The sequence below is a fragment of the Centruroides sculpturatus genome, unplaced genomic scaffold (assembly GCF_000671375.1).
Source record: "Centruroides sculpturatus isolate CEXI.00-Female unplaced genomic scaffold, Cexi_2.0 scaffold170, whole genome shotgun sequence".
In the NCBI taxonomy this organism is placed as follows: Eukaryota; Metazoa; Arthropoda; class Arachnida; order Scorpiones; family Buthidae; genus Centruroides; species Centruroides sculpturatus.
Genome location: NW_019384413.1, coordinates 549,575 through 563,930, shown reverse-complemented (window position 1 = coordinate 563,930; position 14,356 = coordinate 549,575). Strand labels below are relative to the sequence as shown.

General features: G+C 31.7%; 2 protein-coding genes across 3 annotated transcripts; one reads left to right on the top strand and one right to left on the bottom strand.

The window, feature by feature from the left end:
• Window positions 1-900: 900 nt before the first annotated feature.
• On the top strand, window positions 901-2,905 carry LOC111619088 (leukocyte elastase inhibitor-like). Its single transcript, XM_023360746.1, has 2 exons — window positions 901-1,006; window positions 1,543-2,905. Exons 1-2 carry the CDS (start codon window positions 912-914, stop codon window positions 2,705-2,707), a joined length of 1,260 nt encoding a protein of 419 aa, XP_023216514.1. The 5' UTR covers window positions 901-911; the 3' UTR covers window positions 2,708-2,905.
• A 5,256-nt stretch (window positions 2,906-8,161) lies between these two features.
• On the bottom strand, window positions 8,162-12,748 carry LOC111619086 (60S ribosomal protein L32-like). 2 transcript variants are annotated; one of them, XM_023360743.1, is made up of 4 exons: window positions 12,645-12,748; window positions 12,247-12,353; window positions 9,050-9,202; window positions 8,162-8,382 (listed from the first exon to the last, which is right to left on the bottom strand). In XM_023360743.1, exons 2-4 carry the CDS (start codon window positions 12,337-12,339, stop codon window positions 8,224-8,226), a joined length of 405 nt encoding a protein of 134 aa, XP_023216511.1. In that variant the 5' UTR covers window positions 12,340-12,353; window positions 12,645-12,748; the 3' UTR covers window positions 8,162-8,223. The 2 variants fall into 2 exon arrangements, with proteins under 2 accessions (XP_023216511.1, XP_023216512.1); XM_023360744.1 differs by having other exon boundaries at window positions 12,679-12,723.
• Between the last annotated feature and the right edge of the window lie 1,608 nt (window positions 12,749-14,356).

Here is a 14,356-nt window from a genome sequence, read left to right as displayed (position 1 = left end):
TAATAAGCGATAACAAGAATACATTAATGAGTGACAAAACAGAGAGATTAAATGCCACAAAAAGTCTAGTAATTGTTGTTTACCAAAACATTGGTTAACGTTTCTCGTGAACCGAAAATTGAAATACAGTCGACCCCCCTATAACACTGTTGATAATTCCGTTTTATATGAATTCCATGTTATACGAGTCACTTAGATTTTACAAATACGTGTGACGGGCTGTGAACGGTTTACGTATTAGAATTATCAACAGTGTTATAGGGGGGGTCGACTGTACATATATTGAAAACAAAAGGCAATGTCTAATTCGTTTGTAATTGGGTAACGAATATTTTTAAATTGACCAATAGCAGGCACGTAAAAGATTTAAATTAATAAAAATTTTTTGAAAAATCTGTGGACATAACAAAGGCAAAAATTCCTTTTATATAAGTATCTTCTTCTATATCCTATGCAGCATCAAGAGTAATGTACAGTACTTTTAACAGTAGAAGTATTGAATTTGTAAGTGGATTATAAATACAATATTAATTGTATTAGATGAAGTTCTTTTGTTACAGTTTCAGGCATCTTTCTAATTTATCAAAATCGATGAACGTTAGGAATGTGGATGTTCTCAACACCCGAGGCCAGAGGCGAGACCGGCGCCAAGATTTCTCACATACCTGTCAGGTGAATGCACTAAAGACATTTCTCTACCGTTAATAATTATATTTCGTTATTATTATTTTAACAATTTTGATAATTCCTACATCATTAAGCCCCAAAAATTATTTATGGTGGTTATATCTTTAACGTAACGGTAATGATGGAAAAACTTATCAGCATGGATTATTGTTGTTCTGTTTGAGAAAAGACGTGGTGGAATGTAAAGGCCCTAGGCATTCCATAATATTCTCGAATTCATTTTCATGACGTCAATTGATGTCATTAGGAGAGAGAAGATTCGATTAAACTTTGGATGGAATCATTCGGACGCTCTTCTACCTAAAATCATGTATGAGAGGTGAGTTCTTTATAATGTTCTACATTATAAATATATAAATGATAAAAAATTCAAAAGATAAATTTTTTAAATTACTGTTTAAACGTAATTTTTAATAACCGAAACATTCAATTAAATAAATAAATTTACATATTATTTTTATACACGAAAAACACCCGACATTTTTCAAGATTGGCCGAATATTTTTCTTTTTAATATTTATAGGTTACTAGCTTGATATGAACTGGTTTAACTGATTTAAATTAACCCAAAAGCTATTAAATTTTTTTTAAATTTATATTTTGATGACTATGCTGTGTTAATTTATACAGTCGACCCCCCTATAACACTGTTGATTATTCCGTTTTATATGAATTCCATGTTATACGAGTAACCTAAATAGGTGTGCCGGGCTGTGAATGGCTCACGTATTTGTAAAATCTAAGTGACTCGTACAACATGGAATTCGTATAAAACGGAATAATCAATAGTATTATAGGCGGGTCGACTGAAGGTTTTTTTTCCAATTTAAATTACAAAAATATTTCTTTTTACAGATTGAAATTCATTTGTCTTCTATGGTTAGTTTCATCGCTAAAATTTTCCATTTGCAATACAAGTACTATACATAACTTAGTCTCGGCTATTAATACGTTTTCTGTAGACGTCTACCATAAAATAACAGATAGAGAAAACCATATTTTCTCACCGTATTGTCTAGCTACTTCTTTAAGTATGATCTGGTTGGGTACAAGAGAAAAGAGCAGAGATGAATTAGACATTGTTCTTAATTACCGAAAAGCGGGATTAAGAGACGTTGATATAATCCACAGTTTCCCTTTTATCATCTCGGAACTAAATAATGATCGCAATTTAATCACTGCAAACGGAATATTTGTTAATATTCCTCATCAAATTATCCCCGATTATAAAAGAAATGTGAAGAACGTTTACAATGCAACGGCAGAAGAAATGGATTTTAATAACGATACAATCATAGACTCATTAAATCAATGGATAAGATCGATAACTAATTCAAGTATCGAAACGGTAATAACTAAAAAACCATCACAAGATACTTTAACGATTTTAATTAGCGCTGTATATTTTAAGGGAAATTGGATAAAACAATTCGATAAGAAGAAGAGTCGATTAGGTATATTTTATAATCATGGGACTGATCCTAAACAGGTTTCAATGATGTCTGATAAAAGAAAAGCTCCTTATGGTTACAATATGGAGATAGATTCTTTCATACTAGAATTAGAATTTTTAAAAGGAGTGAGTATGTATTTAGTTTTACCTAGAGAAAGAAAAGGATTTCAACAATTAGAAGCTAATCTTACTTCACAGAGAATACGAGAAATTGTACAAAATCTGTACGAAAACGAAGTTGAAGTCACTTTACCAAAGTTTAAAATTGAGAAAGAATACGAAATGAATACGTTAATACAAAAATTAGGTGCATCTAGCCTATTTGATTCATCGACTGCAAATTTTTCAGGAATGAGTGCCACTAAAGATTTATTTTTATCATCCGTATTGCATCGATCATCAATTGATGTTAATGAAGAAGGCACGGAAGGTACATCTTCTACTGCAGTCGTAGTCGAAACACTTTCACTAAAGCCAACTTTTATTGTGGATCATCCATTTTTCTTTTTTATCCATCATCATCAAACAGGTTTGATTTTATTCATGGGTAAAATATCAGAATTGTAATGAGAATTAATTAAATACAAATTAATATGACTATTTAATATAACTGACTAATTTAATTGGAGAACTTATCGTTCGTATGATATTAAGTTAACCTGTTAATTTTATTAGCTTGTTAATATTGCATGTTGTGAATGAACATTTTAGCAAAATATATTTTTATTATTGCATTGGCAGAATTGTCTTTAATAATAACATTTAATTCGATAATTTTCTAGTATTTTTCTAATTTAGCGAGTGTATAATAATGTTTGTTTCATAATAAAAGTTATATTTTTGGAGAATTTAGTTCATTTAATCTCCACACTCCATATACCCAATAGCCTATAATTTACCAATTTTCTAATAAAGGGGATTTGGATAATCAAATCAACTACATGGTGAGTTTGAAATGGTGCCCACCGGTGGCCGAGTGGATAAAACTAGAACAGTGGTAGTTGCTTCTGGGTTCACAACTCACCAACGGGCTGGCACCTGGAGTTTTCCGGGTTTTTCTCACGTTAGTAACACCTAAGTAGGGGCCAGTTTTTTATATGACTACACGGGAAGCATTTGAAAAGGCTCGAAAGATCGCCGATGTGTCGCGTTGCCGTTTACGAATAAAACCTAAATCAGTTTTAAATGAAACGGCTGTGTTGTTGTCTTTACACAGGATTGAGCCGCTTAAAACTCGTCTATCTCATACACCACATTCTCAGACACTTAGACAACAACATTAGAATAGATTTCCAATGGGTCCCGGGTTATGCGGGGGTTCTCAGCAATGAGATTGCTGACTGTTTTGTCAAACAAACTGCAAAGTCTTCAGTCACTAGTACTTTCAGTTACATTCCTACCTCGTGCATCAACAATCACGTCAAGAAGTAAATCTTCATTCTCTGGCAAGACGGCTGGGACCATGACACCAATTTTATCCCCAAGGTTGACACTACTGCGATTCTTCGCCACTTTTACCCTAGTTACACTCTCACTCAGCTACTTACTGGATACGGCAACTTTAAAGCAATACTTGCATAGAATTAACCTTGGGGACAATCCACAATGCGGTTGTGGTATTCAGGAGGAACCAAACACCGCTTCACTTAGTTTTTCGCTGCAATAGGTACAATCACATTAGGGATAATTTAATGAGAGCTGCTATTCTTGAAGGGTACAACTAGCCTTGCAACCCGCGCCAACTCATTCACACGCGTACAATGTTCCATCATCTACTCGCATTCGTATCCCTCTTGAGAGCACTCACTCCGGGGGCAAGGATGGCAATTAGCTTTTCCATTGCTTTGTTTCAACTGTCGGTATATAGCTGCCTTTCAACTTTGTATTTTAATTCTTATTTTCTGTCTTCTTTCTTCAGTCTAAGTCCTAGTTGTAAGTTAGATTAAGGACTCTTAGCTTTGGTTATGATAGGTTAGGTTAAATTAGATTAGGGTTTGTTAGCTTTAGTCGTCTGGTTAGGTTCGTCCTAGGTTATGGTAGGTTAGTTTAATTAGTGAGTAAGTTAAAATAAATAAATAAATAAATTTTTGGGGTCCTGCTCGTTTGTCTCGTCTAGTTTGTCGCTGTGTTCGTTTGTTTTCAAACTGTCGGTCTAGCTGTTAATAGTAATGAGATCATGTTAATATAGTAGTGATCACGTCTGATAACAGTCTGATAATAGTAATGAGATCACGCTCATGTTCAGTTTTATTACTATTAAGTAGATATAAGTATTTCCACTAACAGCTACTTGGCACTAACTTCTACACTTAGCTATTCGTGGCGGCACTCAATTATTGGTGTTCGCTACACTCAGGTTTTCTTTTAGACCCTTCGGGGGCAGCCTAAAAACTGCACGCCAACATCAAACATAGAGAGTACTGTAGCCTTATGTACGCCGTTCAGAGGGATCTTACCTTTCTCTACTGTCTATCTCCTCTTCCTCTTTCTTCCCCTTCCCCTCTTTTCTGCCGGCTAAACAATTTGTGTACGGCCGATGTCTTCTATGTATGTATGTGTCGTTGTCTTGCTTATAGAGCTGTATTAAAATCGCTTTACTAGGCTGTGAACCTTTTTTTTCTTTTTAATCTTTTTGCTTGTGAGCACTAAGATCTTTTTCCACATTATGATTTCGACCAGATTCTCTATCTGAAAGCTATAGCCTAAGCCCTAAGAGATGGCTTCATAAAACATGATGCTCCGACCTGGATACTTCAGAAAAGTAACACTTCTTATAAGCCTCAACCATGATTAACATAGTGAATGTTAAAAGATAAACTAAATGCTGCTAGAATTAGATTACCGATTTAATGCTTGTCATGATAATTATGGTTTTATTTATAGAAAGATTTTCGTCAACAGTAAAATATCTCTTTGTGATCAGAAGTATAGAAGTATATGCTGCAGATAGTATTTAATCATCGTGATCGAAGCTCGAATCCCTCCGTGAATCCTGTTACTCTATCTGGATCCTCTTGATTTTCATTCATCATCTTCCTCTACTCATACTGCCTAATTCGTTGTGGATCTGGTCCTTTTTAATGCGTGTAATTGAGTAAAATTAAGACCTATCCAGAGGCGTACATACATTGGGGTACTTGGAGCACATGCCTCCCTTCAATCTGGGTTGCTTCCTTATCACCAATGGGGTCCCAAATTCCATTATTAAAAATCAGCAGAAAATTCATGACTTCTAGCTTTTTCTACAAATATAAAAGAAAGTAATAAACAATATTTGTCCCATGCAACTTTGTCGTAACTCACCAAAACTTAGACTTGAAAACAAGGAATGCTCCCAATTGCAACCAGTGTCATCTTGTAAGAGCCACTGATTCGACATTAAATCATAGTTTGAAGCTTCTTGCATAATTTCCTTTTTTTATAACTTGTGCCCCCTTTTCTATAGTGTGCCTCTCGGGAAGACTTTCTATGAAGATATGAAAATTTAGGTATTAGACACGTAAAACTCCACTAGTTCAGCCAGTTGGTGAGGTGCGAACCCGCAACCAACTATCGGTATTCAGTGGTTTTAATGGTTTTATCCATTTGGCCACCAATGAGCCCTAAATAATAAGCAGGCCCAGACTTCTCTAAACCTATGAGAGATCCTGTGCAATATAATATTAAAATGTTTATTTAAAAATATACGAATTATCAATGTGTAATAAATAAAAATAATATATATACACATCCAAAGACATATAAAGAAAATAGAGAAGAGACAAGAGAATGTTTTTCATCTGAATACAATCATCTTCATTCTCGTTACAAGGAAAATATATTGAAAAAATCATTCAAAAATATAAATTATAGAAGAAAATTATTTTATTAGTGTTATTTAAACAAAAAATGTATTAATTAATCACACAAAGGACAAAACACAATTCACAATATTATAATAAGAAGAAGCAATTAAAAAAACATAAGTTAAAATATAACATGCTAAAGAACAATAACGTAAGATTAATGACGAATAATTGTAATAAGTAAAAATAACAGAAACAAACAATACAAGGAAGAAGATTGGATAAAAATGTATATAGACCGCGTATAAAAGGACAAACCCTATTTCCAATAACTCCAGTTTTAGGTAAATCTAATTTAATAAAATTAGAGCAACTGCAATTATTTTGAATTAAGATAATGAAAGTATTTGATTGTTAACATCATTCTTCCTGTATTAGCAATTTAGGTTAACCACAATCATATAGATGAATTATTCGCTGATCTATATACCTAATATAGGCATTTTTCAATTAAATTTATTATTATAAAATATCCATAAATTATAATTCCATTTGGTTTATTTAAAATAAATACCTTTAATTTCTTATTCGTGGTGTATTTATATAATAAGTATAAGTGACTTATATAAACAAATATTATTTTCGACCTTTCAATTATCTTCTTGATATTTCTGTGAATATTGTTTGGCAAATATTCAACCCAAATTCAGAAATGACTTCAGGAGATCTCTTGCATGAGGACTTATTACAATCTTTTCAAACAAGAAGCATGCTCTTCATACTTACACCCCAAAAAACTGGAAGGGAGATCAACAAGTCACCACTTAACACACACAACATGCATGATTCTTCAAGCAATGCGCCCAAAGGAACATTGAATACCGAAAAAATGTCATCTGCCTGACTTACCAAGTTCATTTGTGTACAATGAGCAACAGTAGCTGCTTTAAGTTATACATGAAAACTAATATTATGTGCGTTTTTTTAAAAAATAAAGACTTTCTAAGCCATAAATCCAACTTCTTGTATCTTCATGATGTTTCTGTACAGATTGGGACATATTTCTCTCATGCCTTATTTTTAACATGCATATAACATTTAAAACTACAATACATAGACTACATTTAACTTACTTTTGCAAAAAACTTCAAAATTTTTATTAATTACAATTCTTCTCTAAGGTTATAAAACGCAAAACAGTGTTAAAAATGTGCATTATATTTTCTAAATAATAAAATTTGACAATAAATAAATAAGTTCCTATTTATAGTCCCTAAATACCAGACCCTATATATTATTGATGCCTCAAAAATATATTTTTATAAAATTTATTTATTGTCATTCCTTTTGCATTAAAAATAAATAGGGCCTGGTATTTCATCTCATTATATAAATGTAAAATACATTGTTTATTGATACATAAACATATATTAAATTCCTATTAATATGTACACATTTATTATAAAGAAACTTCTGAAGAAACGTAGGAACAAACTACTAAATTTCTTTTAACTCTTTCCACCGTGGGCACTAATAGACCCTTTTTAGCAAGCCTATTAACTAGTATTAGTTGACCGTCCTCTCTCCCAGGAGGTCAATGATTACTTCGAACCCCTTCCTCAAAAGTCCCTTCTATCCGACCGGAGGATGGTGGCATTCGAATAGGAAAATTTCACAATACAAGGTTACCGGAGAGTACAAAATGATTTGAGAATTTTCTCTTCATTATAATAATCTCCTTGTTCGTGTTAGCACCGGGGCACAGAGCAATATCGAACAGTTGTTTAATATAGTTTGAAAGATACTGTAATAAAACTGGATAAGCCGCCATTTTCACGTCGATTTTTAAGGTTTAAAACCTATTTCTCGCCAGTAGACAATGCAAAAGGTTGGAATATGTACTGTACATATTCACATAAATTTGAATGAGTATTTGTAATACCGTCTGTAATTCGATACAATTATTTAATGATCTAATAATAATTGTAAATACGAGGAGTTACGTAACTTTCCCAGCTCTTATTTTAAAAATACCTTTTGTATTATTAACAAAAATAACTAAAGTTGTACGTGGTGCCATCTATTGTGAGACTATACATTTGTAATAATAAAATTTGACACTTTCCCTTCTTATATATACAGTATATATACGTAACAGCCGGGAAATTAAAAGGGAGTAAAGGATCAAGCAAACAAAAATTTCAGTTTGCTTGATTTTAAAAGGAACAGATAACGATTAAAAAAAAAACTCTTAATTTTCTGATTTATTTAATATACCAGCAATATACAAAAATTGCTTTATTCATTTTCTTCGGAACGTAAACGAGCATTGGCATTCGTAACACGAACAGCCAATTGTTGGGCTCGTTCCACGATGTCTTTGCGTTTCCTAGATGACACACCGTGCGCGATTTCTGCACAAAATCTCTTATTCTGCATCATCAGCATCTCCAATTCCTGTAATTATAATAATTTCCATGTAAAAAAAACCACAATAAAAACCTTACATATTTCCGTTTCATCACTTCTAAATAGGCAGAGAATTAGTACTCCCTGTATATATAATGCACATCCTTATTTTTCCATCACAAATTTGGTCAAAAAGTGTGCATTATAAAAACAAACCATGGCAATAAATTACCATAATCTAAAACAGAAATTTAAACTACAAGTTTTCAAATCTGAAAAATTTAATATGGAGATTATTTTATACAGTAAACACCCACTAACTTTGAATTCTCACAACTCAAAATTTTTAAATTAACAAGCAATTATAATAATAATGAATGTTTTCGATATCCGAAGGATTTTATGATACCGTGCATTATATTTTAATATAGTTGATAAAGTTACTATATACTATAGCCATGAAATTGTTTTACGAGAGCTCATTTCTCATAATAAATTCAGCAGTATAACTTACTAAAGCTCAATAAAACTTCCGTATATAACTGATTGTAGTTAATTACTGTATTGTATATCCATCTCACTTTCATGACATCAGAGAAAACACCGCTAACTCAAGCTAACCCCCTATTAGTCCAAATTAGCAAGCGTTTACTGTATAGTAATCAATATGAAAAAAATTTAATAATAATTTTTTTTTTCTTTAGAATATACTTACACGAACATTATGCACCAAGACTTTACGGAAACCATTAGGTAGCAGGTGCTTTGTTTTATTTGCACTTCCGTAACCAATATTAGGCATTAAGCATTGTCCCTTAAATCTCCTCCTTACTCTGTTATCGATACCCCTTGGCTTTCTCCAGTTCGGCTAGAAAAAAATTTACAAAATCGTTTAATTTAATTTATTAAAATTAAACATTTTTGATATTTTAAGGTTTTTAAATCTATATAATCAAGCCTTAGGGTGCGACTATGCAGATGCGAGCGAGCGAGAATATGTGGCGAGAAGAGGTGAGACGCTATAAATATCAAAACCTGTCAGATATGTGTGAGAACCAGAAATTCGCTCTCGCCAGCGTTATTTCTCGCTTCTCGTTTGTGTATGGTTTTCCTTTGCGAAAACTAAATCGCTCGCAACCTCTCGCTCGCTCTAACTTCGTGTCTGCATAGTCAAACCCTTAAACCAATTACGTGATTTTTTGTTTAATTTAATCTTTGCCATATCCTTTCTGACTATATTTCTATAAAGAATTATTCTTGTTAAGCATTTATGCTCAATGTTTTCATTTTATGAATTATCTTCAGGTTATATTAACCTGACAATTTACTTTTACGTCAGATTTCGAATAAACTAAATTATCCATAATTTATCCTGAAATTAATCTGACATTTAGGTTAACTTTTATTTACTTTAAATTATACTACTTAAAACTGTTTGTTGTCAGGCATAGCCATTTATTTAGGCAATATTGGAAAATGAAAATGTCAATACCATCAAAGATCCAACACATTATTTACATTTCACAAATACTCTCAATTGGTAATTAACCTCAAACAAAACAAAAGTGTAACCATCAAAATTATTTTCATTTGCCATCATTTGATTTGTCTTTGTGCATGATTTTTTTTCACTTTACAAAATGATTCTTCTTAAACTAATAATCACAAATATACAGTCATCATAACTTATATGACATACATTCAATAAAAATTTTTGCAGTAAATAGTACACTTCTGCCAATCAAAAATCTGTATTGATGCATGTAACTCAATATACGTATGTAACAATATAGTTATAACATCTTGAAGTAAATTTGAACATTTTTCTCTATTACATGAATTAAACAATAAAATAGAGAATACAAATGTAACCCTGAATGAGGTAATTGGGACCTTATCAGAGCTGTAGACCATGCCTATAAGAGTAAAGAGGTCAAAGGAACCAATGAACTTCATGAGAAATAGCCCCCGAAATCAGTTTATCTGGAATTTTACAGACCCTTTAAAAAATGGGGTAAAATTTAAAAGCAAAAAAATCCAGAACTTTTTCTCAGAACAGTGCTATAAAAAAAAAATCAACCTTTTCCTACTTTACTAGAGATGGCAAAATGTTCATAAAACACAAGAAATGCCATTGCACTGGCTACTTCTGGGACAGTCACACTGCACACTCCATTAAGGAAATGTTTAGAAATTCTAATTGGTGTTACCAGTAACTGCTGGTAATTACCAGAGCGTTTAGAAAATGCAACCTGAATAACAAATATCATTTAAAAATCACAGTTATGACATCACCAGTTGTTCGGCAGTACTTACCAAAGTAACCACAGCATCAAAGCAGTTACAGCAGTTCTACTGAATTACAAGATGGCAGACACATTGTATCAACATAAGCAAACGTAACTATGATTTTAAAAATTTTGAGGAAATAAATCATCATTTTGTTTCCATGGCACAAAGCGACCAAGAACAAAATGCCATGTCGTCCCAAAATTCAGGAGCAAAACAGCATGGTCAACGACGAGCAAATGCTATGAAACTATGCAGCCTCACCACTATCATGGTGTTACTAGTTAGAATTTCCAAATGTGCCCTAAGTCAATCACATGTTTAAAAAACAGGCTCAGTGAAAATTTTCAATGTATCTCACCGAGGATCACAATTAGATATATGGTTTCTTTGTTTGGTTGTCTAGGAATGACTAAAATTTGGAAGTACAAACTCCTTTCAGAACTGCAATTTTACCAAATAACTGATCACAAAATAGTCACTCTCGTTTACAATATAGTAGAACGTTGATTATCCAAATGTCGATCAATCGAAACATCGGTTAACCGAAAGCATTCCAATTGGACTGTGTCGTGCTGAATCGAACGTTTTTGATACTAGATTAACTTCTAAACTATAATTTTTTTTTGTTTTTATATATTTCAATATATTTATTTTGTTTGTACAAAATAAAGAAATAATTTTTAACGCTACAATAGCCACTATTATTATGATAAAAATTTTCATTCGGCTTAACATCGACAAAAATTCAACACGAACGGGACATTCCAATTTTCAGCGCTGGCTCAGTGCTGATCTCAACATTCGTTAAAATTTGTTCCTTTTTTCAACGTTGAGGTAGCGCTGACTCAACACACTCAGCACTCAACAGATATGTTGAATGCTACTTTCCAATGAATTGTGGGTAATTGGTAAGACATTTGAATGGAATCCATCTTGCTGAGAATGAAATTATGGAAACTAAGCACTTCGTACTCGAGTTGGAACGTCGTTGATGACGTCAAATTGTTGACTTCAACACTCGCGTTGAAAATTGGAATGTCCCGGAAGCGACACGCAACAGAGAAAAATTTAAACATGGGATATATTAATATACTATGTTAATAATGTATTTTTTCGTACATAATCGGTTATTTGAAAAATCGATTTTCCAAACCCGTCCCCAATTAATTTGGATAATCGACGCTCTACTGTAATTACCTACATATTAGCTAAGTAAACCAGACATTCCTATATTTCTGGAAACTGTTCCCAGTTTTCCCTGTTTTTAATATTCCACTGTACAATAAAAAAAAAAAAAAACAATAATTTTATTAGCACTCCAATACAATATCACCAATTTTTAGATCAATAAATTCATAAATTTTTTACAATAACCAAAGTTTAATCAGTTTTAGACTCCATTTTCATTGATTCTGAAATGTGTCCCATTTGGATTGTAAATGGTCAGCCTATATTAGTTTCAAGTTTTAATGCAAAATACTATCAATTATTGTTTTCTGTTCTATTCTAATCTAAATTCTACAAATTGATTCACCTTCAAATATTAATCATAATTATAAGTTTCCATTACAACTATACATATAATAATACTAATTTTCCATATTATTATAAAAAGCTCACTTTTAGCTTAACATATCGATCCGATTGGTGACGTCGAAACTTCTTCAATCTCTTTTTCACAATTTTTAATTTTTCTAATGGTCTTAAAGCCATTGCAAATGGTTTATCTACAGAAAAATAAATTATTATTTAAATTCCCATCAAAAACTTTATAAAATACCAAAATAATTAAAAAAAAAAAACATTTTCTTAAATTTAAATTCGTGTATTTTACATAGAAATATAAATAATTGTATTAAAAAATTCAATTAGTTATATCAATCCTGTCTACACATTTACCACGAGTTAATGTTATTTACAATCGTTAACATAAATAAAAACTTATTTAAGTATATTAAACTACACTTAAAACAATTTTCATTACATTATTTAGGTTTTTGATATAAATAAAATCTTACACGATTAGAGTGGATTGCAAATGTAACGACCGACCTCACTTTTCCTCCTTTCTACTAAAAGTTAAGATGGCGGAAGAATAAAGTGTTGCCAGATTATTCAGTACATTATTTGTTCAGTTGGCTATAAAAAAAAAATATTATAATTATATCATTAAGTAAGTATATGATAACATATAAAATTATAAATAATTGAAAATTGTAATAATTTAATAAAACAGAAATTAAGAAGTATTTTTATTTTATTTTTATTTTAATTATTGATTTAATATTTTTTGATGTGATATGCCTAAATGCTTACGACATAGAAAACCAAAAAAAAAAAATGATATTTATATAATACTTTAATTAATGATAATAAACTGAACTTTACTTTTATAGGATTAGCCGCTTAACTACCACCTTAACCGCTCGGCCATCCGAACGTTATGGGAATTATACTCTGTATAAAGGAAAGATGTTCGGATGTCCGAGCGATAAAACCTGAGATCCGAAAATGAATATGGGCAACTCGAAAAACTCAAGGAATTTTTTCAGGAAATGGTCTATTCCAGATACTTTTGCCCTAGGACCTTGACTTTGGCCACCTTTTTTAAAGACTCTCTCAGTGCTCACAGCAGGGCCGGCCTTCTCTATAAAGGGGCCCGGGTGCAAGAAACTATTTGGGTCCTACATTTTTTGTAAAATAAAAAAAATTACAAACACAAACATATATTAATGCATGTTTATTTAAAGCGTGATTTTGTTCTTGCTAATACATGAATTACTTCAGGAAAATTATAATTTTTGCAATTTCTTTTTTTCAATGCTTAATATAGCAATTGCATTAAGCGTTCTGCACACATGCTGGATCGAAATAATTCTTTATTAATTTTAATTTGCTGAAAGAGCGCTCAGCACTTGCTATAGTAACTGGCAACGCAAAGAAAAGTTTTAACACAGTTAATACATTTAGAAATAACTCATTATAATTATTATTTAGTATGTATTGCATATGTCTTGTGTGTTATTTACATCTCTTTCATTCAAAATCAAATCCCGTAGCAAACCAATTTCCTGGAATAGGTTTTCATCTAGGGGAGATCCTTCTACTTTGGGACGCTTTTCTTTAAACCTTTATAATTTAAGTTCAAATTGATCTTTAGCTATGACTATTGAATATTTCTATTAGTAATTGATAACATCATTAAATATGGTGCAACACTTGACCCTATGCTATTTTATTTATGAGAAAATGTCAAATAATTATTTGCAGATATTTGTCCCAAGGTACAATCATGGATTGTACCTCGGGACACCAATGTTTGTACCTTGGGACACGAACAATCCTAACATTTTTGTAAATCTTAACTTCCGCCAGATGAAAAAATAGTTTATCCAAGTCTTTTCCCTTATAACAATATTGGCTTTATCAGTTAACAAAAATGTTTCATATGCTGGAAATGCAGGTAAGTATAAAGTTTAAATGTTCTGTAGAAGCATTTTAATGATTAAAAATCAAAGATAATCTCATTTTTGTATTAAGGAAAACAATAGTCATTACAAATATAGGTCATAAACATTACTACTTACTAATTTTTTTAGAATTAATATCGCATTTCTGACAGTAATTTTCAAAAAAGGTGCAATCTTCGCGCACCCAGAATCGACAGGTAACGCATTGAATCCAGCCTTCTGTGCTCGAAGTAGTAAAATAATTTTCATCGCATCCTACA